The 22,659-nt window shown below is 47.5% G+C and overlaps 1 protein-coding gene across 4 annotated transcripts in view; it reads left to right on the top strand.

Annotated features, from left to right (window-relative positions):
* The window catches only part of LOC119458689 (egl nine homolog 1), a 138,482-nt gene that overhangs the window by 25,464 nt on the left and 90,359 nt on the right, over nt 1-22,659 (top strand). For all 4 annotated transcript variants that reach the window (XR_007468109.1, XM_049671374.1, XM_037720551.2 and 1 more), the window contains exon 3: nt 3,680-3,825. Coding sequence is in view for 3 of the 4 variants with exons in the window: in XM_049671374.1 (XP_049527331.1) it covers nt 3,680-3,825 (146 nt within the window). In the remaining variant the exon portion in view is untranslated. The remainder of the gene's footprint in view (nt 1-3,679; nt 3,826-22,659) is intronic.

The following is a 22,659-nucleotide window of genomic DNA, read 5'->3' as shown; positions in this document are numbered from 1 at the left end:
TGGCGCTGCACAAAAGTATGTAGTACGTGGCTGCAAACGGTGACAGCGTTACGCCCGACAGATCACAAAACGATCATGCGTGTTTTCTCGCTCTCCTGCAGAGAATGCTCGGACGTCGATTGCTTTAGTCACATGGTACATTTCTCCTCACACCTGCTCTCCGAATGCGCGCCGTGTTCCAGTGGCGGGTTGAGTGTCCCTGCTCTCACTGCGTTGCCACCCGCCTCTGCACTCTTCTCCCAATGAAATTCGCCATAAGTTTTAAGGCAGATGGGAAAAGCGAAAAGTTAGGGCAAAGAAAGCCCAAGGTTTAAAGTGCAGTTAGTAGTCCAGGTAATGTTGCTGCTAATATGTACAGACTTCAAGTGCCACAAAAATTCCATGGTTATAACCGGTAATTGTTCTAACTGGGGTTGCATGAAAAAAAAATCTAAATAAAGGGATGGCAGAGCTGTTGTGAAAAAACTATAATGAAGGGGAGGCCAAAGTGCCACCCCACCACCTTCCTCCTGCAACGGAATCAATCACGACCGAGAAATTCGATCTGGATCGGGCTTGATCGCGATCAAACGTGCACCGTGCAACACCTGTAATAATTGGTTGGCAGAAGTGCGCAGTACCAGCGGCCACCAAGGAATCAGAGCAGTTGGCATAGCCCATTCGTGTTCGGAGGGAACGGAAGGGCGACGGGATAGAGGTGCGCTAGGCTAGCGATGCAGAGAAGACTGGAAAACAGTGTGCAGCGGGCAGCGGGCTCGAATTTCATTCTCTTTCGGCACAGACACCCAGTAGCCAGACTTCATCGTTATAACCCATAATGAGGCACAGGGCATTGTACAAAGCAGGTTATTTCACAACATAGAAAACATACACTCATTGTTATAACCGGATGTTGTTAGAAGTGGTACTGTTAAACCTAGTTACAACACACACTCGAGGGACCCGGGAAACATGTCTCTTGTTCCCAAAAATTCTAAAAACACCGGAGAGTCAGACTAGATCACTTTATTATACATTAGCAGCAAAAAGTGTGTCACATCTGCAGGAAATTGCTCAGGATGGCTTAAAAAAGTAATTCATAGTAGTTTGTTTTTGAGTGACTGCAGATTGTATTCCTTCCCAACTTCTGGAGGTAAAGCTTTGCAAGCCTTCCCGTTGCTCACAATACCTTTGAAGTGCTCTTAGATGTTCGTCAGCCTCAACTGCCGACGCTCTCTGCCTTAATGACAGAAAGTTCGGTGCAATTTGTAGTCTCAACCATGCGAGGAATGACATCCGGCTGCGGAATGGAACAGAATCGAGCCAAGGGAATGAAAAGTGCAGCGCATGCCGGTTGGTATGACGTCGGCTGCGTTGCGTGAGCGTGTCTGGGCTGTGTCTTCTAAATAGTGAAGAATTTACTCTAGGGACCTAAAAAAGTTGTCCTTAGTAACCGAGTGTCTCTTCTAACCATCTCTCTTGTATGCGATGTTGTTAACATCTTGAACGGTTCAATCATTTTATTATTATTACACATTAATACAGTTACAAAGTAATAGTAATACAGAAGGAGGTCCCAAAGTAAAAACTGTCAGGGGGACCTCCTGTTAGTACATGCATAAAAATGTAGAGCATACGATTAGCAACTAAGGTAAAAATAGCTGGAAAATACAAATCAATATAACCAAAGTAAATGAATAAAAATATCACATCACCTAAGGCTCGCGATTATGGAAAAATGCAAATAAACAAAATAGAAGTAATTAATCATCCAGTAGTTGAAGATTACACAGAAAAGAGCAACAATAACTTTACTTTGAAATACATATTTCAAACATAAGAATAATTGAATAGGAATATAATGATTATATAACATCAACCGTGTGCAATCCAACACAGCAACAAAATTAATGTATAAACAGCTAATAATATAGGAACACAAACCGAGAAAAACAATAAAAGTTGATAAACCATAATGTATGCGTATATATACATATATACACATATATATACATATATATATATATATGTATTAGTTAACGTATGTTGTTAGTAAAAACTGTTTTAGAAGCCGACGGAAACAGTGTAGCGAAGGGCTTGATTTAATATTTGACGGCAGAGAATTCCAAAACGAAATTGTAGAAAAGAAGGCTGTCATTTTACCGTAGTTAGTGTTTACTTTTGGAAGCAAGAGGTTATTATTTTCAGAAAACCGTGTGTTATTTGTATTGTGAAGTAGCGTTGGGGGAAGTAGCTCAGTAGGAATGTCACAGTTTCTACTTCTGAACAATAAAACACCTAGTTTGAGTTGAAATGTGCAGGTTAATGGTAGAATTTCAAGAGTGCGAAAAATGGGTGGCGCTGATGCGGTGAATAAACTATGGGCAATTATTCGGACTGCCCGGTTCTGAAGGTGATTGAGGGATGCCAGGTGTGTGGGGTATGTGTTGCCCCATGATGAAATACAGTAAGTAAGGTGACTGTTAATGAAAGCATAGTAAAGCGATTTTAGAATATGTTGCTGAAAGAAATGTCTTGTTCGAATGAGCACGCGGATGCCAAAAGCAGTCTTCTTTATAAGAGAATTAATGTGAACGCCTAGAAAAGTAATACAATTAGAGGGAGTAATGACGCAGTTGTCGATGTATAGTTCAGGGGTTATTGTAAGCGTTTTTTTGGGACGAGTGAAATAACATGAACTTTGTTTTAACAGGGTTTACATTTAGCAAGTTATCCTTACACCAAGAAACAAGATTCGTGACATCGGCGTTTAACTTTCTTAGTAGACTGTTAATGTCTTTATCACTAATGAATATCGTTGTATCATCAGCATAGAGGATGCAGTCAGAAGAATTAAGTGATGATGGTAAGTCATTAATGTAGATAAGGAATAATAGAGGACCCAGAATTGATCCTTGTGGAACGCCCTGGTTAGTTGTTATTGGAGATGATAAAACACTTCCGTAACTAACAACCTGGGTTCTCTTAGTAAGGTAGCTTTTCGAAAGGGCTAAAGCAGGCCCACAAATTCCGAGGGATTCAAGTTTAGCATACAAAATTGCATGGTTAATATTGTCGAAAGCTTTAGTTAAATCAACAAATACCGCCCCTGCCCATAGCCCATTATCGATAAACTGCTTTATGCTGTCAGTTAGTTTTATCAACGCTCATTCGGTTGAGAAGTTAGCACGAAAACCAAACTGCTTAGGTGTTAAAAGGCTAAATTTTGTTAGGTAGTTTGTTAGGCGATTAACAATGAGCTTCTCAATTACCTTGCTAAAAAATGGGAGGATGGTAATAGAACATATAAAAACCAACCAAACCATTTTTTAAGTGTCTCTTATAACCGAGTGTCTCTTGTAACGAGATTTTACTGTATCGTTATAAGTGTGTTAGACTGTACACCAAGGTGTTTGTAGCTAGTCACGATGTCTAGGCGAGTGTTGTTATGAATGTAAGTGTGTGGCGCTTGATTGCTTTGTGATACACACATCAATTTATTCTCGAATTTACATGACCACATAAAATGGTATAGCATGTATATTGCAATATGACTGCTTCAAGAATAGTTTTTTCCTTGAGTTAATGCAGAATGAAGCATGTTGCCAGATGCTGTGGTTATCTCACCTGCCATAGGTGTGAATAAAGCCAAGTGCGAGTGGTAGCCTGTCTTATCCCTCGTGCTTTGTGCTCTCTGCAGTAGCCAGGCCGGAGGCCCTGAGGCTCCCATCGTCCAGCTGGTTCCGGCAGATGTGTGCCAACGTGATCAATGACCTCAACACTTTTGGCATTTGTGTCATTGACAATTTCCTGGGCAATGAGCGCGGCTCACTGATAGTAGATGAGGTGAGCGGTGTGCTGTGTCACATTCTCACTGTGGAACTTGGCACCCATGCATGTAAACTGCTTGGTGCTCAGATATATTGTGGTACACGTGAAAACTGACTTTTCAGACACAGAAGGCAGATGAAGATGTCACAAAATAGGAGGGTTTAAACAAGCAACTTTAAACAAACAAACAATTTAAACACTCTTTCCGAAAGGTCTGAAATATCTTTTGTTCCTCTTGTATTTTTTACAATAGAAAGTTTTTGAAAGCACCTTGTATGATTAAAGTATCAAACTTTGTGTGACTAAAGCAGACATTCAATCCGGGTCAGTGTTCAAGACCAATTTTGCTGAAGTTTTTGGTTTCCCCATTCATATTGAAGAGATTGTTGACCTCTGCAATGTTTTGACCACTTCTATGCACGAAACTGACAAAGGTTAAGAGCAACGCAAACGTCACCAATTATTCTGCATGGAAAATAACATCCAGAAGGCAAAATTTTTATCGTTATATCCAATATGCAGTGAATAAAATATTCTTACGCGAACAAAGGATTATGCACTGCAGACTATTTACAATGTATATTTACAAAAGGCAAATACAGCGCTGGCCAGTTCAGCCGGCAGCTCAAGAGAAAGGAGCAGTTCGTCTTCTTCGTCGGGGCGCCCATGCGCATCGTCCACAAGAAACACGCAATATACATGTAGCATTATGCCTGGCGGCAGAAGCACCGTCCCCGTGCGTCTAAATATCGGTGGTAATACGGCTTTAGGTGTTTGACATGTGTGATGTGTTTTGTCACCGATCTCGGGGGCGTGCAGGTGTTAGAGGAGATGGAGAAGGCAGACGGGATGGCAACACAGCAAACAGATTTTTAATATGTACAGGGATCGTGAACTCACGCGGCACACAACACTAAAACCGAAAGTCAAAACTAAAGGCACGCGAAACTAAAATTGATTCAACAAAAGTCTTCACAGGAACTCAAACAGCAAACTCAGATTAACTACAAACTACTTAAACAGAACTATCTCAGTTTCGGAGCCTCGCTCCGCCTTAAAGTCTCTCGGTCAGTCTTAGCTTTTGCTCGCCAAAGTTTGGCCACTTTGGCCCCGGCCTAACTGCGTCGCAAACAAAACGTGGACTTTTACGGATCGTCGTCTCGAAGTTCTAGTCGCACACATGTCGGGCTCGTTGGAAGCGTTGAGAGTGCCGTAGGTGCCGACGCCTCGCGTTGTCTCTTTATCGGCGGTGAGCTCGTCGGCTCGTCGGCGATGGCGTTCGGCGTTGCTTAGGCCCACCTGCCTAGGCCTAGCGTCGGGATGCGTCGCAACTTCTTCAGGAGTGCCGACGTGGCGTCCCGAGGAGAATCAAACGTGCCGGTCTGCCGCAGAAGGGGGATCCTCTCTGGGGTGCCTGGTCCTGCCGTGAGAAGCTGCAGCCCGTCCAGGAGCCTCGCCCGAACTTGCCGAGGTCAACGGCCACACCTTGGACGGCCAGCGTCGCGGACTCAACCAAACCCCCAAGTCTCCCGTCGCCAGAACGTAGCTGGAGATGCGACCTTCCTGACCCGGTGCCACGTTGAAACTCCCCCGACAGCGCCGTTCATCCCCCGATCACGCCTCGGCTCACGCGCCTCGAGAGCTCGTGCCGTTCCGAACACTGTGCTTCACGTGCTCTTCTTCTTTTTCGCGCCGCAGGCGGCCTCTTACATATGACAACATGCACAACATCAGTGATATTTGGGACAAAATGAGGCACTGGTACCGACTGGGACAATTTCATACCTAACTGCAGTCACGGCACGCATCACTCGATATGGACCTGTGTACTCGGGAGTTTTTCTGACAGGCCAACGTGACGAGTCGGGGATCGCAGGTGTACCAGAGATCCAGTCGAAAAGTGGACGTCTCTGTTGGTTCTCTTGGGAGGTCAGGAGGCGAGCGCGGGCAATTTCGCGTGCTTGGGCTGCCCTGGTGATGGCGTCAAGTGCATATTCGGAGGTCTCTGCTGCGGGGGATGGAAGGGATGTGGGTTCTTGGCCGTACAACAGAAAGAACGGGGAAAACCAGCAGTGTTGTGACGCGAAGAATTGTATGCAAATGTGACATAGGGTAGGGCAAGGTCCCAATCGGTATGGTCGGACGAGGCATACTTTGCAAGCATGTCTGTCAGGGTTCGATTCAGACGCCCCGTGAGACTATTAGTCTGTGGATGGTAAAACGTAGAGTAAAACCTCGATAATTAGAACTCGGTTAATTCGAAATTTTGGTTAATTCGAAGAACTTGAGCGGTCCCGTCATCTTCAATGCAAATTCTACCGTATAATTTGAATGGGCGGGCCACACGGCTCTATTCGGATAATTCGAAGTTTCCGGCTGCCAGCAACGTGCGGCTGTTAGGTTAGGGCACTCCGTAGAGTTACCAACCGTTTTTCCGAGCTCTAAAAAATAATTATTAGGCCCCTTAGTGCGGCTTTAAAAAAATCTATAATAATGCCTTGCCTCATACTACACTTGGAGGGGATCTTGCTTGGATTTGCGCAGCAGTGACGTCGTCTCCGTGTACAGTTGACACGAACGTCACCGCGTTGGCGATCTCCGCCAACCGAGTTCGCCATGGAGATCGAAGAAACGAGCTTTGCACCGCTTAGCTCTCGCAAAGGCACAGGAGGTAGCGCCGATCACCGAGACATGGGTCTCCGAGACACCTGCTCAGTGTACACGCCACGTTCAAAACAGCAACCGAAACTTTAGAGAAAAAAAAAACTACTCATTAACAAGCGTGGCGTCAGCGTGCTCAAGCAAACATGAATAGATCACACTCGATGACCGCAGACAACCACTGTCAAAATGCTGGCGCGAACGAGCGCGGACGCCGCAGCGAGCGAAGGTCCGTGCGGTCTATCGCTTCAACGGAAACTGAGCGGCGAAAGCATAGCACATACAAAAGGTCAGAGCCGTCTGGAGATCGCTTTCAAGATACGGTGCGCGCGAGAACCCGCTCCGGCGCTAAGTACGCAGTTAGAAGAGTAGAAGTCGCCCCCTCCCTCCTTTCGCTGGGAGATTGCGTCACCAATTCCCCTTGCGCCCGATTGCAGATTGCAAGTTTACACATTTGGTGCCACAGCACAGCGTCGCCCCCCCTCCCTGCCTGCCATACTCCCACGGCCTTTCGCGCGGCGAAGGAAGTCGTGTTCGCGCACCACCGTGCGTTCACTCTCCATGAAAGCACGCGTCCCCCGCGTGCTGTCACTCGCACTGAAGTCCCTAGATTTTCTGCTATTTTAAAGCAACAAAATATCTAGGGACTTTAACCCGCACATACGGCGCGCGGCGATGATTTTATCGCCCTTGGACTTGATATGGAACCTCACGGCGACGATGCCGATGGCAGAAATCCGCTTGAAGTGTCCATGTAATTGCTATCACAATAAAGAAACATCCCACAATAAATGGTTGCAACGATAGTGCTGATCGCATGTACTTGAAAGGAAAAAGAAAAAGTGCTGTACTCTGGAGCGTTTTGTCAGCCAAGGAAGAGTGGGCATGGCCTCCGAGACTGGAGGATGGCGCAAGCTCTCTATTGATAGCGCGCGCTTTCCAATCTTGCAGGCTATACAGTGAGCCACTGGATTCCAAGCTAGTGCAAAATCCAACATGGCGGCATCCAAGATTGGGCAGCGTGGCTCAGAAAGAGCGATTTAGTCTGGAAAATCGAACTTTGGGGCCTCAATTCGTCCGAAAAATTGGGTGCGAAAACGCATGCACTCAATGGGAACCCTGACGGCGCATTTTTGAAGTCCGGAATATCCAGCAAGTCCAAATTTTTGGAGCTAAGCACCCCCACTCCCACTTTCGCGGCAGTTATCGATTCCGTGAACATCGTCCGCAACTTTGTTGAGTGCAGTGCGGGTGATATTTATATGCTACGTGTTGTGAGCCAGCTGGCGAGCATGGCACTAGGGGCGGCGAACTACCACGCCAAGTAATCCTGCATCAGTGATTAATTCGAGTAATCTTTCTCGGGCATGGAAAACAAAAGGTGATTTCTTTTTGCGGCAAGTACTTGGTTGTTTTCTTTTTTTTTTTTCATTTCGGTTAATTCGAACATCGCTATATTCGAAGAATTTTCATTGTCCGGCGACCTTCGAATTATCGAGGTTTTACTGTAGTGAGGTTGTGCTTGGTTGAGCAGGACTGCAGGATGTCGGCGATGACTTTAGAAAGGAATGTCCGACCACAGTCAGTGAGCAGTTGGTGTGGAGCTCCATGCTGCAGAATCACGTCGCGTAAAAGAAAATCGGTGACATCTGTGGCGCAGCTTGTTGGAAGTGCTCTGGTGATGGCATAGCGTAATCTGTCACCACAGCGACCCACTTGGCAACGTTGTTATAGGGAAAGGGCCAAGTATGTCCAAGCCAACGCGAAAGAACGGCTTCGAAGGAATGCCGAGCGGTTGAAGGCACGCGGCAGGGAGCGTCGATGGTGTTTTGCGGCGCTGGCATTTTTCACATGCCGCAACGTATTTCCGGACTGAGCGGGCAAGGCCTGGCCAGAAGAAGCGTCGGCGAATCCGGTCGTAGGTGCGGGAGATGCCTAAGTGACCTGCCATTAGTAAGTCATGAAGTTCTTGGAGAACAGCTGAACGGAGGTGCTTAGGAATGATGATGAGTAGAGCAGGACCGTCAGAGCGTACTTTGTGGTGGTATAACACACCATCCCAGTAGAAGAAACAAGTAAAGGGATGAAGTAGACGGCAAAGATTCCAATAGATCAATGATGACACACAAGGTGGCATCACGGCGTTGCTCGTTGGCGACGTTTAACAGCGGGGAAACAGAGAAAACCCAAGCGTCGGCATCTGTGTCAGGGTCGGCGGGTGGTTCGTCCACTGGATAGCGTGACAAACAGTCTGCGTCCTGGTGTAGGTGGCCCGACTTGTATGCAGTGCAGTCCACTTATAACGATATCACGAAGAATGAAAAATTCGATCGTCTTAACCGATCATCGCTATATCTGGACTGCCATAAGAAAAGAAAACGGGAACCGTATTTACTCGATCCTAACGCACCCTTTATTGTAACGCGCACCCGTTTTCCATGACGACGCAAAAAATGAAAAAAAGAAACCTTTACAGGTACCGCACACCTCATGCTTTCAAACAAAAATACAACTTTCTCTCATTTGAAAAAACAGATTTCCTCGCGATGCACTGAAATTGCGATGAATAAAAAAAGTCGCAGGGGTGATAGCAAAAGAAGTCGAATGTGATAGCAAATTAGTAGACTGCTATACGAAGTAAGGATAGCAGCTTTATCAGCCGTATAAACTTGCAAACATTTGCTTACTAATTAAATTAACAAGCACTGTGTCACGCACGCATAAGCAAACATGAACACATCTCACTCGTTGACCGCGGAAACGAACTTTCAAAATGCTGGAGTGACGAAGCGCGGAGAGTAAATTGACCTTCGTGCTAGCATGCCTCTCGCTTCAACGTGACTATAAGCAGTGAAAACACGGCGCGTGGCGAACTTTTCCCGTCGCAGATTGTTTTCAAGATATGGCCAAGACGATCGTATCGCCGAAGTGGATTGTCGCAGATTACATCCTGCTTCGGTCAACTGAAACCGTTCCGCATTGCTTTGCTGGCGAAAATCCTCTCTCTCTGTTTGCGCCAGTCCCGCACGCAAACTTTGGATTCTCCGAACGCCTGTGATGCGCCACGATTTCCGTCCGTCTCCGCACACATGGTCACTTTCCTTTTAAATGCTGCATCATGATGAACTCGGTACTTCATGCTGAAAGAGCAGACGCAGAGAACGTGAAGCCAGACGGTAGACTATTGCCAAAGCACGTGCACTGCAGCACATGGAGGAAGCTACGGTAGCTAAGCTAGAGAGTAGCTAGGCTCAAGGTGTGTGCGAGGCAGCCATTTTGAAATGCCAACAGCTATATGGTAATGCAGATTTAAGTTCGTACTTGATTCTAACGCGCACGCAATTTTTGGACCTGTTTTATCGGGGGAAAAAGTGCGCGTTAGATTCATGTAAATGCGGTATGTTTTTGTAGTCCCGAGACCGAATTTGCCACTTGCAAAAGAAATCGACGTTGTAGAAAGTAGGCTGGTGAAAACCAAAATGTTTATTTATACCTCTAAATAGCGTCTCAATCTTTAGGTGTGCTGAAGTAGAAATCTGCGCTTGCTTTCGCAGAAGTTTCGGATTCACAACTGCTGTGTGCATCGCGTTCAGCTGCTGCACGAACACTGGTGGCATAATTTAGCTTGCATGAAATGAATGAGCGACTCGATTGGCGACATTGCATTTTGGTTGAACATTGGGGTTGGTGTGAATGACGGGCCATTGTCAATCTCGTCGTCACTGCCACTGCTGTGGTCGCCTCTGTCGCACAACGCCGCCGTCTGGCGGGACAACGAACGCCCCGGCGGAGATCTCTTCGCAGAACGAGGCAGCAGTACCTGCACTTAGGTACTGCTGCCTTAGGTACTGTTCACACTTGGTCTCGAAGCAGGTGGAAGCGGCAAAAACTTAGAAATATCCGCCCGCCTAGGCGGCAAAATGGGCGGAAAATCAGGTGGCAGGCCAAATCTGTCCCGGACCGATTTCTTTTGACATGGCGAAGCGGAAACATGGTGGAAAGTCGTTCCGCTCGACCGGAAGCTGCACTAGCATGTAAACATCCGGTCGTAAAATTGAACATGGCACCAACAGGAATGTTGGCTGCGATGCTGGTCGATGCGATCAAGATCCACCCTTGCTCTATGACAAGAGTGGTACTAAAACGTACTGTCAGCAATACTCGCGATAGTATTCAATGTCGTGCGACCTGAGGTGCAGCAACAAAGCCTTAGCGTGACCTAACTTCTCGTGCTTTCGCCAAGCCGGGCAAACCCGAACCCACCACCGCCGCTTCCGAGGTGTCCAGTTCTTCCGTTATTCATTGTCCATTTATAAGAAGCAAGTAGGTAGAAGTAGGAAATTCATTTCTTCTTCCACTTCCATGGCAGACAAAAGTTGGGCAGATTCCTCTTGGCGCTCCATAATTCTCCTCGCACGGGCGCGGCATGTTGCAGAAATGGCGGGGTGCTTTTTTCGTTGTGAGGTGCTTTTCTCATCGCGACGGTAGATTTTTTTTTCACCTGTACTGCTCCAAGAGTGCACATGTAACCGGCAAACGGAGTACGCCTGAGATTATAATAAAGCAGGCGGCGCCGGATCTCCAGGGCACCCAAGGGGCTGCGGGGGGATCATAGCTGGAAGCAGGGCGGTCCGTGTGTTAGGGCCACCGAGGAGGGAGCGTAGGATGCGCAGGCCTCGGCCAGCCCCAATACAAGGACCAGCCCGGGTTTTAGCTTTGGTGTTTCCGTTGCCACTTTGGTGTCCTAGAGGCACCGTCACTAATACAAAATGATGACACGTTATTACAACTAGTAAATAAAAGCTATTAAAGAAATATAATCACGTCTATCAACCTGTGACTCAGCGCTACCGTGCCCGTGTGAGGAGAATTACTGAATGCCAACGAGGAATTTACCAAAGGTCGCGGACGACGCGTGAAGTTGTGAGAAATTATTGCTTTTGATGACCGATGGGTCAATGAACGGACATACCGCTGGAAAAGGTGTGATAATGAGCACCGCCACCATGCCGACGAACATACGCAGACTAGATTGATGTGGGCGAAAGCGCAGCGGCGGCCGCCGCGGTAGCAAAGCAAATGTGAACAACTTGGACATGCGCGGAAAAGATTTTCTGGCCGCTTTGGCCTTTCTGTCTGCTTGCCGTTTCCCAAGTGTGAACGTAGCCTTAGAAACTCCTCCATAGAAGCACCACCAATTTCATCGTCAGTAGTGACGTGCTCCCAGAGTTCGGTAATGTCAGCGGCTTCCACCGTGCTAGTTTCACCCATGAGGGTTTCGTGCTGGCGCACAAAGCCCGCTTTTTCCGTTGATCGGCATGGCCACTGCTTCTAGCCTTCATGATGCTGGCGCTCCTGGTTTTCATAATCATCGATATCATCGACTGCGCGAGCTCGTACTTCTTCGAGTCTTGCTAAATTTGCAGCTTCGTCTCGAGAGACACGGCTTGGCTCTTTGTCGGCGGGAGATTGTAAAGGCAGCATAGGCCAAGCAGCGCTGCTTGCTTATCACTTTCTTCCCCCCTCTCCTCTGAACTCTCGCACGACCACCGTGGACGCGAAGCAGCTGGCGTCATTTTGTGCACGCTGCACCAACTTGCGATGCTCTCCGTGGCTTTCGTTCGCAATCGGCGCACGGGCGCGATGCGCTGCGTGGTAATGGGGGCAAATACGAACTCGCGTAGGCAAAGTTACGCCCCGTTTACGAACAGGCAACTTAGGAACGCAAATTTCATGATTATTTTGCATGAAAAACGCTGCCCAGAAGCAAGATTTCGATCGTTATATCCAATATGTGGTGAATAATATATAGTTATATATTGTCGTGACGTCGGAAGCTCGAGTGACAAACGAAACACACTTGTCGGCAGAGGCAGTAACAAGAACGGACGGTTTTTAATACCACGCGCTAGTAACTGCTTCTTCTTCTTCTTCTTACTCTCTATGTTTTTCATAAGTGCGATATTTCTTGTTGCGTCGTCATCATTGCCGCACTAGACACGCGGCATTTGCCTCCCTCCCAAGGGAAGCATCGTCCCGATGCGCAACTTGAGCGTATGCATGTACGAGACACTAAAACGCGAGTCACTTGGAGAAGAACGGCTTCATGTGCACCACATGCACCACTTCGGGGGGTTGCTTGCAGCGCCGCGAAGAAGTTTTACCTTGGCCTTCCAAGAAATCAATAAGCGGAAGCAGTTCTAGGTCATCGTGCTGCTGCTAGGAAATGGTAAATGTATCGACAACTCCCAAGAATGCAGCGTCTGTGTCCGGATCCTCGGTGACAGAAGGCTGTATAGGTGACCGAGAGAGGCAGTCGGCGTAGGTATGCTTTTTCCCTGACCTGTATACGACGGTCATGTTGAACTCCTGAAGCCTGAGGCTCCAGCGTGCCAATCGACCGCAGGGGTCTTTTAAATTAGTCAGCCAACACAGAGAATGGTGGTCACTGACGACGGTGAATGAGCGACCGTACAAATAAGGGCGAAATTTAATAACAGTCCACACAACGGCGAGGCATTCTTTCTCCGTAGTGGAATAGTTTTCTTCTGAGCACGAAAGAGTTCTGCTGGCGTAGGCTATCACTTTCTCGGAGCCGTCTTGCCGTTGCACCAGCACGGCACCCAGACCAACATTGCTCGCGTCGGTATGAAGTGCGGTCGAGGCGTCCTGGTCGAAGTGTGCCAGAATTGGGGGCATTTGCAGACGCTGACGTAATTCGTTAAATGACATTTCCTCGCGTTTGCCCCAAACAAAGGGAACATCCTCTCGTGTTAGTCGCGTCAACGGTGAGGCAATACGTGAAAAGTCCGCAATGAACCGGCGATAATAGGCGCACAGGCCCAAGAAGCGTCTCACTGCCTTCCTGTTAAATGGTGTGGGGAATTTTGTAACAGCGTTTATTTTGTCTGGGTCAGGCCGGACACCTTGGCTACTGACGACGTGGCCCAAGAATTGGAGTTCGTTAAAGCCAAAATGACATTTTTGAGTCTTTAACGTGAGGCCAGCACAGCGTACGGCTTGGAGAACAGCCTGTAGCCGGGTTAGATGCTTGTCAAATGTAGCCTAAAAAACAATCACATCGTCAAGGTATACCAAGCACGTTTGCCACTTCAGATCTGAAAGTACGGTGTCCATTAGACACTGAAAAGTGGCTGGCGCTGTACACAAACCCAAAGGTAGCACCTTAAATTCGTAGAGACCGTCGGGCGTCACGAAGGCAGTTTTCTCCCAATCTCACTCATCGACTTCTATTTGCCAATACCCGCTGCGTAGAGGAAAAATAGCGTGCGTGGCGCAACCTGTCAAGTGAATCGTCGATGTGTGGTAACGGATAGACGTCTTTCTTTGTTACCTGATTTAACTTGCGGAAGTCAATACAGAAACGTAAGGTGCCGTCTTTTTTCTTGACCAACACCACAGGGGACGCCCAAGGACTCGTCGAAGGCTGTATCACATCATCCTCGAGCATTTTCTTCACGTGCTTTTGTATTTCTTCGCGTTCCTTCGGAGCCACACGGTAGGGGTTCTGTCGAATTGGTCTCGTGGCATCGTCCGTAATTATCCTATGTTTGGTCAGTGGTGTTTGCTTGACCTTGGACGTATACGAAAAGCAATCCTCAAACTGCTGTATTAGATCCAGTACAGCTATACAGCGGGCAACAGGGTCGAGCAAATGCCGGCGGACAATGTTGTCGGGGCCGGAATGGTCTTGTCACTCATTCCTTGGTCGTGCACAGCGAAGCACTCCTTTACTTGTACATTGTCATCACAGAACGCAACTGCAGTGCCTTTCGGGACGTGGCGGCGTTCGTTGCTAAAATTCGTAAGGAGCACTGCTGCATGCCCACGATTTAAAGCCAGAATGCCCCGTGCAATCGAAATGCCTTGGGTGAGCAATAATACGTTGATTTGTTCCGCTATCACATCACCGTGGTAAGGCCTCTCGGTAGAAACAGACACAAGGCAGCAGGTTCGCGGCGGCATCGTCACGTCCTTGGTTTGTCGTAAACGCCCTTGCTGTCTATCATAGTTGCAATCTACATCTGGGTTCACTGAAAATGTGACCAAACGCTCCGGGATGTTTGTAATAGCTCCATAATCCCGCAGAAAATCCATCCCCAAGATGAGTTCTTTGCAGCACTCGGGGAGAATAACGAACGTGGCAACAAAGCTGGAATCACCGATGCGGAGTCTGGCGGTACATTTACCCGTTGGCGTCATTATCTGACCCCCGGCACTTCTTATGTATGGCCCTGTCCATGGTGTTTTCACCTTCTTAAGGCGGTCAACTAGCTCTTGACACATAATTGAGAAATCAGCATCGGTGTCCACAAGGGCTGTTACGGGATGTTTGTCAACAAAAAGGCTGAGGTCGGCGCGAACACATTCGTCGGCATTACTCGTCGTCGTCGTGTTGTCTTGTTGCGGTGGTTGGGAGGTCTTTTTGGCATCTCGACAGTTGGCAACCTTCCCCCCGGAGGTCCCGGCCGTTAGTTTTCCCGGTGAGGACTGGCGGAACGGCCTCCCGCCGCTCCAGCCGGCCCGGCACCAGCTCCCCGAAGTTTCGTTTCCTGCCGTTATCGGGGAGCGGGCGTTAGCCGGCGTGGGCAATTTCGTTGGCTGGCCTGGGACAGTGCCGCTGCTTCCTTCTGCGCCGTAGCCGCAGCGTGCAAGGTCAACACGTGACTAGAAAGTAGAGGAAGCGTAAAGAAGAAAGAAGGGTTCACTGCCATTTTCTACACGTGGCTACGGTAGCGTGGCTAAAACGTCCGCAGGTACACACATGTTCCGGCGCAACGCAGAATCGGCGACCTTGCCATTTGAAAAAGGGGAAAATTTCCACCGCATTTTTTTTTTTCTTTCTTTGTTTCGTTCGCATGCGACATTGAGGGGTCTCTCCTAAGCTTTTACTCTATGGCAGTGCCGGAGCAATGCCGGTCGGAGGCGCCACCGCGTGATTTGGTTCGAATTAACGAGATTCGACTGTAAATTGAATGCAAATGTTCTAGCAACATTCCTCGACTGTCGCATACGCGTGGCAGCTCGGTGCACATGTTTTGCATATCTGCGGGCCTTTAAAATTGTTGCTTTGGTTATAGTGCGGTACCGCTTATAGTGCGGGTATTTGCGACTCAGGCGACTTACGTTATAAGCGGTCTACACTGTATATAGCTGCGCTCAAATTATGCATTAGGGAGTATAATAATCGTTGGTGCATTTTTTTTTCTCTGACTTTCATTAGTTTAAATTTTGTATAATTTGAATTAACAAGCTTTTATTGTATCAAGAAAACAAACTTACTACATCAACATGCTTTTGTTTACTGAATGAGCAAATCCTGTTCCTATTTTGCACAAGAACAGTGACGAAGCTGCAATTCTCGTCATCTCGTGACTGATTAGTGCTCGCAGCAGCGAAGGCCTCGTGACCTTCTTGGCGGCTCGACCTCTGGGCGCGTTTTCATCTGAGCCATGCTTTTCGCAACTGTGCTAATTAATGAGGGCCAAATTAACGAGATTTTACTGTATGGGGTATCGTTATAAGGGGACTGCACTGTAATCACCTCTCTCGTCTTTCCTGTTACCGAGCGCATCCATCTTGGTATTTATTTATATCGTAAAAACTTTCAGGGCCCAAGGGCACTACAGAAAGGAGTGTGAAAAAATGGCAAGACATGGAGCTAACAACAAAATATTGCAAGGCATTTCGTAAAGTGATCTTGAACTTGTGGTCATCAGTTTGCGATTGCGGAGGAAAGGTGGTTCCGTGCCACGCTTGTTCTAGGAACAAAAGAATCATTACACAATATCGTGTGGCAAGACGGTTGGCCCACCTTGAAGTGGTGATCGGTCCTTGAATATATATAATGAGGTGGATGAAACAGCAGATCCTTCAAATCGTTGTTATAATAATAGATTTTGTGAAAAAGATTAAGGCGAGATGACTTTAGACGCAACGAAAGGTCAGGCAAGTATTGTGAGAAAGCTTAAAGTTGTGCCTTTCCATTTCCATCCTTTGATAACCGTATAGGAGAAACGCAAATGCCAGCAGCTCTGGCTCAGCAATAGCTCAGCGGGCCAGCGCACTGAGAGGCAGCTTACGATTGTGTGTTGTCACGGCAACATGCACTGACAATACCAGCGAGTGTTCACATGCTTCGAAAACATTGTTGATCCGCTGTCTGTTTGTTGATCACAGGAGATCGCACAGTGATGGCAAGCGGTGAATTCACACTCGGTAAAAGAAAAAAGAAAGTTCAAAACTAGACCCGTATATCGAGATCAAAGCGCAATCCTCCTCTGCTTATTACGGTGAAAAGAGGCGGTGGTTATCACAAGGTTCAATTAGTAAGAGGCCTAAACCCCGCTAAATAAAAAACAGAAGACCAAAAGTTTGCCCACTGACAAGGACAGCAAGTATTACAGTCCTGACATAATTTAGTATGGGTCAACTGCTTCCAAAACATTGAGACCCATTTTCTCACGAGTGTTTTTTGTCTGCCACCTTGCTTGCACAAAGCATAGCATGATAATGGCTAGATGGATATTTATTATGCTTGTTTTTTGGAGTCCCCAAGATGTGCTTAACCGAGAAAGTGTAAGAGTGGGGTTGAAGATTAATATGCAGAAGACAAAGATAATGTTCAATAGCCTGGCAAGGGAACCAGAATTCAAGATTGCCAGACAGCCTCTAGAGTCTGTAAAGTACGTTTATTTAGGTCAATTACTCACAGGGGACCCTGATCATGAGAAAGAAATGTACAGAAGAATAAAATTGGGTTGGAGTGCATACGGCAGGCATTGCCAAATCCTGACTGGGAGCTTACCACTGTCATTGAAAAGAAAAGTGTACAATCATTGCATTCTACCGGTGCTAACATATGGGGCAGAAACTTGTAGGTTAACAAAAAAGCTCGAGAACAAGTTAAGGGGGGACGCAGCTTGTGGAGACAAAAAAAAATAGCGGAAAATTTTTTTTATTGCATTTTCGAAATCTACTGCTATTTTCGCACATATATACCTAATTTTATACTGATAGATGAGTATTTTAGCCGCGATAACGTTTTATGCGACGTGTACAAGCTGGATCTCAGCTGAAATCAACACTGAAACGGCAATTTTTCCGCGACACGCAGCTGCGGTTCCACGCGCAGTAGCGCGGACATCTTGGTCTCATTTGAAAGCCGTCTTTCTCCTTCAAGTTCCCGCCAGATCGGGTCTCATTCAGCCATTGGCCATTTAGAAAATGCGCGACAAAAAGAGGTACCAGTGTATCCTCCTATTCGTTATTTGGCGCACGTGACTTGAGGGCGCCACCCGATTGGCGGAATATTATTGTTGTCGTCTGCTCCGCCCCTTGGGCCGCGTAGTGATGAGCGCCATTTCGCCCGTGCCAGCGACGACCCGCATCGACCCGCAACGCAATGTCGAAACGGGAGCGGAAATTCCGTACAAGGTACAAGTTTGGCGCGAGAAAAGTGTGACGGACGCTCAATGAAAACTTCGACAAACACTGCCTGGCACCGCAAAACGCTGAAGACGTCACACCCTCCGTGTGCAACGACGAAGTCGATACTACCGAAGTAGGCCTAACGAGCGCATCGGCTGCTGCGGACACCGTGACAAGATCGTCAGCTACGGACCCTTCGAGCAGTGATCGCGTGCGTCTAGACACAAGATATCGACATCCCTCAGACTTGGACGAGGAGAAAAGGAAAGCGGAAGAAAAACTGCTGCAGTTGTCGTCGACTCCAGCAACAGAGAGGAAACGCGACTTTGTAGATGACGGCGCGGCTCGCCCGCACGGCGCGGCTCGGCCGTTGAACAGCAGGCGAGAGCCGGCGGCAACACGGCGGTTCCACAACTCTACAGCGAGGTAGTGCGGCAGGCTTCGGGTGGGAAGGGACGAACGGCAGGGAGCACATCGTCACGTGTCAGTGGCGCAGGGCGGGTGGAGAACCAGCTAGCGCGAACTGGAGGACGACAATCGCAGGCGGGAGGCAAACGTGTAGAGCGAAGGGTCCTAGTGGTGGGGGACTCCAACGTAGCTAGGGTTAAGGAGGGCGTCCTTACAACAGTGAAGGCAGACGGGCGGGTGAGGGTGGAGGCCCAGTCAGGGAAGTGCATGGTTGACGCAATGGCAGAAGCTCAGAAGGTGGTATCGGACAACCTCGAGCATGAACATCTGGTCGTTATCCATGCTGGTCTCAACGATGTGCTGAAGTTAAGGAGCCAGAACCTAAACGGACAGTTAGAGGTTGGGTTGCGTAAACTCAGAGAAACCTCTGCGAATGTGCATGTGACCATATGCACAATCCCACATGTCCGGGGCCAGGCTAGCGCGATGGAATGGAGGGTGCGTGAGGCTAACCGGGTCATTAGGGGTCTGAGCAGACCACTTGGGTACGGTATAATGGAGGTAAACCGGGAAGTGTACGAGTCTGGCTCCCAGCCTTTTGCACAGGATGGCATTCACTACAGTGGTGCCACGGGCGGGAGCGTAGGTAGTAGGATAGGGCGCCAAGCTACGGCTTTTTTGGGGGGACCCAGAGCCCTAAGACCACCAGTGTAGATGAAGACGGACCCAGAGAGGCTCCAAGATTCAAGAAACGTAGAATCGGTAGAAGAAATAGACGTAAGCACCAGGGGCAAGGTCATTCTGACATAGGTTACATTAACATGCAAGGTGGCAGGAATAGGCTGAAGTGGGAGGAGATAGACGAGCAACTAAGGCAAGAAAAGCTGATGGTATACGGGTTTGTGGAGACACATCTTAGGGACATGGAGCAACCTCCCTGTAACCCTGACTATGCATGGGAATATTGCAATAGAACAGATTGCAGCAGAAAAGGGGGTGGAATTGGTGCATTTATTCATAAAAGTATGAACTGGCAAAGGGTCAAACAGGAATGCAAGGAGCATTTATGGCTAAAAGGGAAAGTTGCAGGAGAGCAGACACTCCTTGGCTTTGTATACCTCTGGACAGGAGCAAATGCCAAAGAGGAAAACAAAAAAATGCTGGAATGCATATCAAGTGACATTAATGAGCTAGGAGAAGGGTGCGAGATTATTATACTAGGAGATATGCACGCACACATAGAAGACATGGACGGGTACACAGACTCAACAGGCAACATGATGCTGGATATGTGTGAAATGCATGACTTAGTTGTATGCAACAGTACTGAGAAGTGTGAAGGGCACATAACATGGGAGGTAGGGAGCCTGCAGTCGACGATAGATTATGCACTAATGTCACATAGGATGCACGATAGGCTAAATGTAATGAGCATAGATGAATATGGCTATAGAAGTCTAGGTAGTGATCACAAACGTATTAAGGTGAGTTTTAGAAGGGAAATGAAAGTAGGTAGGAGGCAAGATGAACAACCAGGTGGGATATTTTACTCGGAAAAGCAGCTTGAAATAGCAACCCAGCAAATTGAGGAAGTAATTTCAGAGGATACAAAAACAGAATGGACATATGCAAATTTAACAGGACTATTTGAGCTAGAGCTTACTAAGGTACGAGTCAGGACAAAAGGGAACAGAAGACGTAAACCCAAGAGCTGGTGGGATGAGGAGGTTAAGAAGGCCATAGAGAAACGCCAGGAAGCATCCAGGGAACACAGATATTCAAAGCAGAGGGGTGAACCAGAAGCTGATGTAGGCAGAAAATGGAACAACTTCTTAAACTGTAGAAGGGAAGCATCCAATTTGATCAATGAGAAGATCAGAAGAAAGGGGAGCCAATGGTTGTCAGAAGTAAACAAAAAGGATAGAAAAGCAGCGAAGAAATTTTGGAAACATCTCAACTCCTTGAGTAATAAGACTAGCCTAGAGCAGAGGTTTATAGTTACAGCTCAAGGTGTTCGACTAGAGGGAGATGAGGCAATGGAACATATAAGAACAATGATGACAGAAAAATTTAAAGAACGAAACATAGCATGTGCCCAATCAGGTGAGGATGGACTAGTCAGTGCAGTGGCTCCACTGGCACAAAGCGAGTGGGAAAGGGCAGAGAAGAGGGTTCCTAGTAGCACGTCGACAGGTCCTGATGGCATCCCAATTATGTTGATAAAGATATTGGGCCCAAAATCTAAGAAAGCATTAAGAGAGGCAGTGAGCAAAATGATAATGGACGGTAAAGCCCCTGACGGGTGGAGACTGAGCAGGATGAGCATGATATATAAGGGAAAGGGGGACAAAGCCGACATAAACAACTACCGTCCCATAACAGTGACGTCAGTGGTTTACAGGGTGGTGATGCAGATTATAAAGGACAGACTGCAGGCATGGGTGGAGAGCGAGGAGGTGCTGGGGGAACTACAAAATGGGTTCCGAGAACAAAGAAGGTTAGAAGATAATCTGTTCTCATTGACACAGTGTATTGAAATAGCAGAAAAGGAACACAGGCCCCTATGGCTTGCCTTTCTGGATATCAAGGGAGCCTATGACAGTGTAATCCAAAAGGATTTGTGGGACATACTGGGCACTCTAAAGGTGGAAGATGGAGTAAGAAATCTTTTAAAAGATATCTATAAAAGTAACAGGGTGCTTATAAAATGGGAAAACAAGGTATCTGGGCCTATAGAGATACAGCAGGGGCTTAGGCAGGGGTGCCCTCTGTCACCTCTGTTGTTCATGCTGTATTTACAAGGATTAGAGAAAAAATTAGAGAGGAGCGGACTTGGCTTCAACCTTTCCTATTTCAAGCAGGGAGAATGGATTAAACAGTCATTACCAGGACTGATGTATGCAGATGACATTGAACTTATGGCTGACAGCAAGGAAGACTTGCAGAGATTAATGGACATCTGTGGTAAAGAGGGAGATAGCTTAGGTTTGAAGTTTAGTAAAGAAAAATCGGCAGTCATGACTTTTAATGATAATCAGGGCAGCGAGCATAGGATACAGGAGGTTACGCTGGAGGTGGTGGATAAGTACAAATATCTTGGAGTGTGGATAAACAATGGGGCTGAGTACCTAACGGAACATGAAAAATATGTGACGGCTAAAGGTAGCAGAAATGCAGCTGTGATGAAAAATAGGGCACTGTGGAATTACAATAGGTACGAAGTGGTGAGAGGGATTTGGAAAGGGGTGATGGTCCCTAGTTTGACTTTCGGCAATGCGGTCCTGTGCATGAGATCAGAGGTTCGAGCAAGGTTGGAAGTTAAGCAGCGAGGGGTAGGTAGACTGGCTCTGGGAGCACACGGAAATACACCAAATCAGGGGGTACAGGGTGACATGGGATGGACGTCATTCGAGGGCAGGGAAGCCAGCAGCAAGATAGAATTTGAGGAGCGATTGAGAGAGATGGCTTTTTCTGTGCCCCGGAGTTGAAAAAAAAAAAGAAATAAAAAGGGGCAAACCCGCACCACCAAAGAGGTATGGCAGGTATAAGACCAATAGGAAATAAATGAAAAGGGGTTACAGGAGCAACCCAAACAGAGATTGAAAGAAAGCCAATTAAAAGAGAAAAAAAAAGGTCTCGGAGACAAAGCAGTGCAATGTGAGAGGCGAAGTGCCGGCGCGCAGTGAATACAAAGTAAAAAGGCTGAATGCAGAAAACAAAACAAGCTCCTGGAGAGAGGGGAAAAGAAAAAAAAAAAACCCCGGCAGTGATCCACGGAAACCGCCTGACCCCATTTATTAAGAGACATGAAATGCCACGCGTGGGGCAGCGCCTTGCTGATGCCAGGAACCGCAGGAGGCAGCCAGTTGATGGTGGGCAGCTCTACGGTACACGGGTGGCTGCAGGACGAAATAGAAAAAGAAGAGAAAAACAGGAGAAAAGGGAAAGACCAAAAGAGAAACGCAAGAAAGATGACAGACAGGAAAAGGAAACACAGGAAGAGGGTAGAAAGGGGGAACAGGAAACGATGACGATGGCGCATGCAGCTTAAGGCATCGGCCACGGGGTTCCCCCCGCCATAGTTGGCATAAACAGTGGCGATGGCCAGAAACAGCCATGCAAAAGTAATATGTGAAAGTATGAAGATGAAAGTGAAAGACAAAAAAATTAAAAGGCGTCGGGCAAAACAGCAGGGGCGGGAGGTGAAGTGGGGACTGACCGAGCTATTAGAACAGAAAGGCGAATAAGTAATGCGCAGGTTTTCCGCGAGCGCAGTAAAAGAGGATAAGTAGGCGGGGTGATGGAAGCTACCCGAACCGCCGCACGCAA

Source organism: Dermacentor silvarum, chromosome 7 (assembly GCF_013339745.2).
Source record: "Dermacentor silvarum isolate Dsil-2018 chromosome 7, BIME_Dsil_1.4, whole genome shotgun sequence".
Classification (NCBI taxonomy): Eukaryota; Metazoa; Arthropoda; class Arachnida; order Ixodida; family Ixodidae; genus Dermacentor; species Dermacentor silvarum.
The sequence above is the reverse complement of the archived record's forward strand: the minus strand, read 5'-3'. Positions and strand labels throughout refer to the sequence as shown.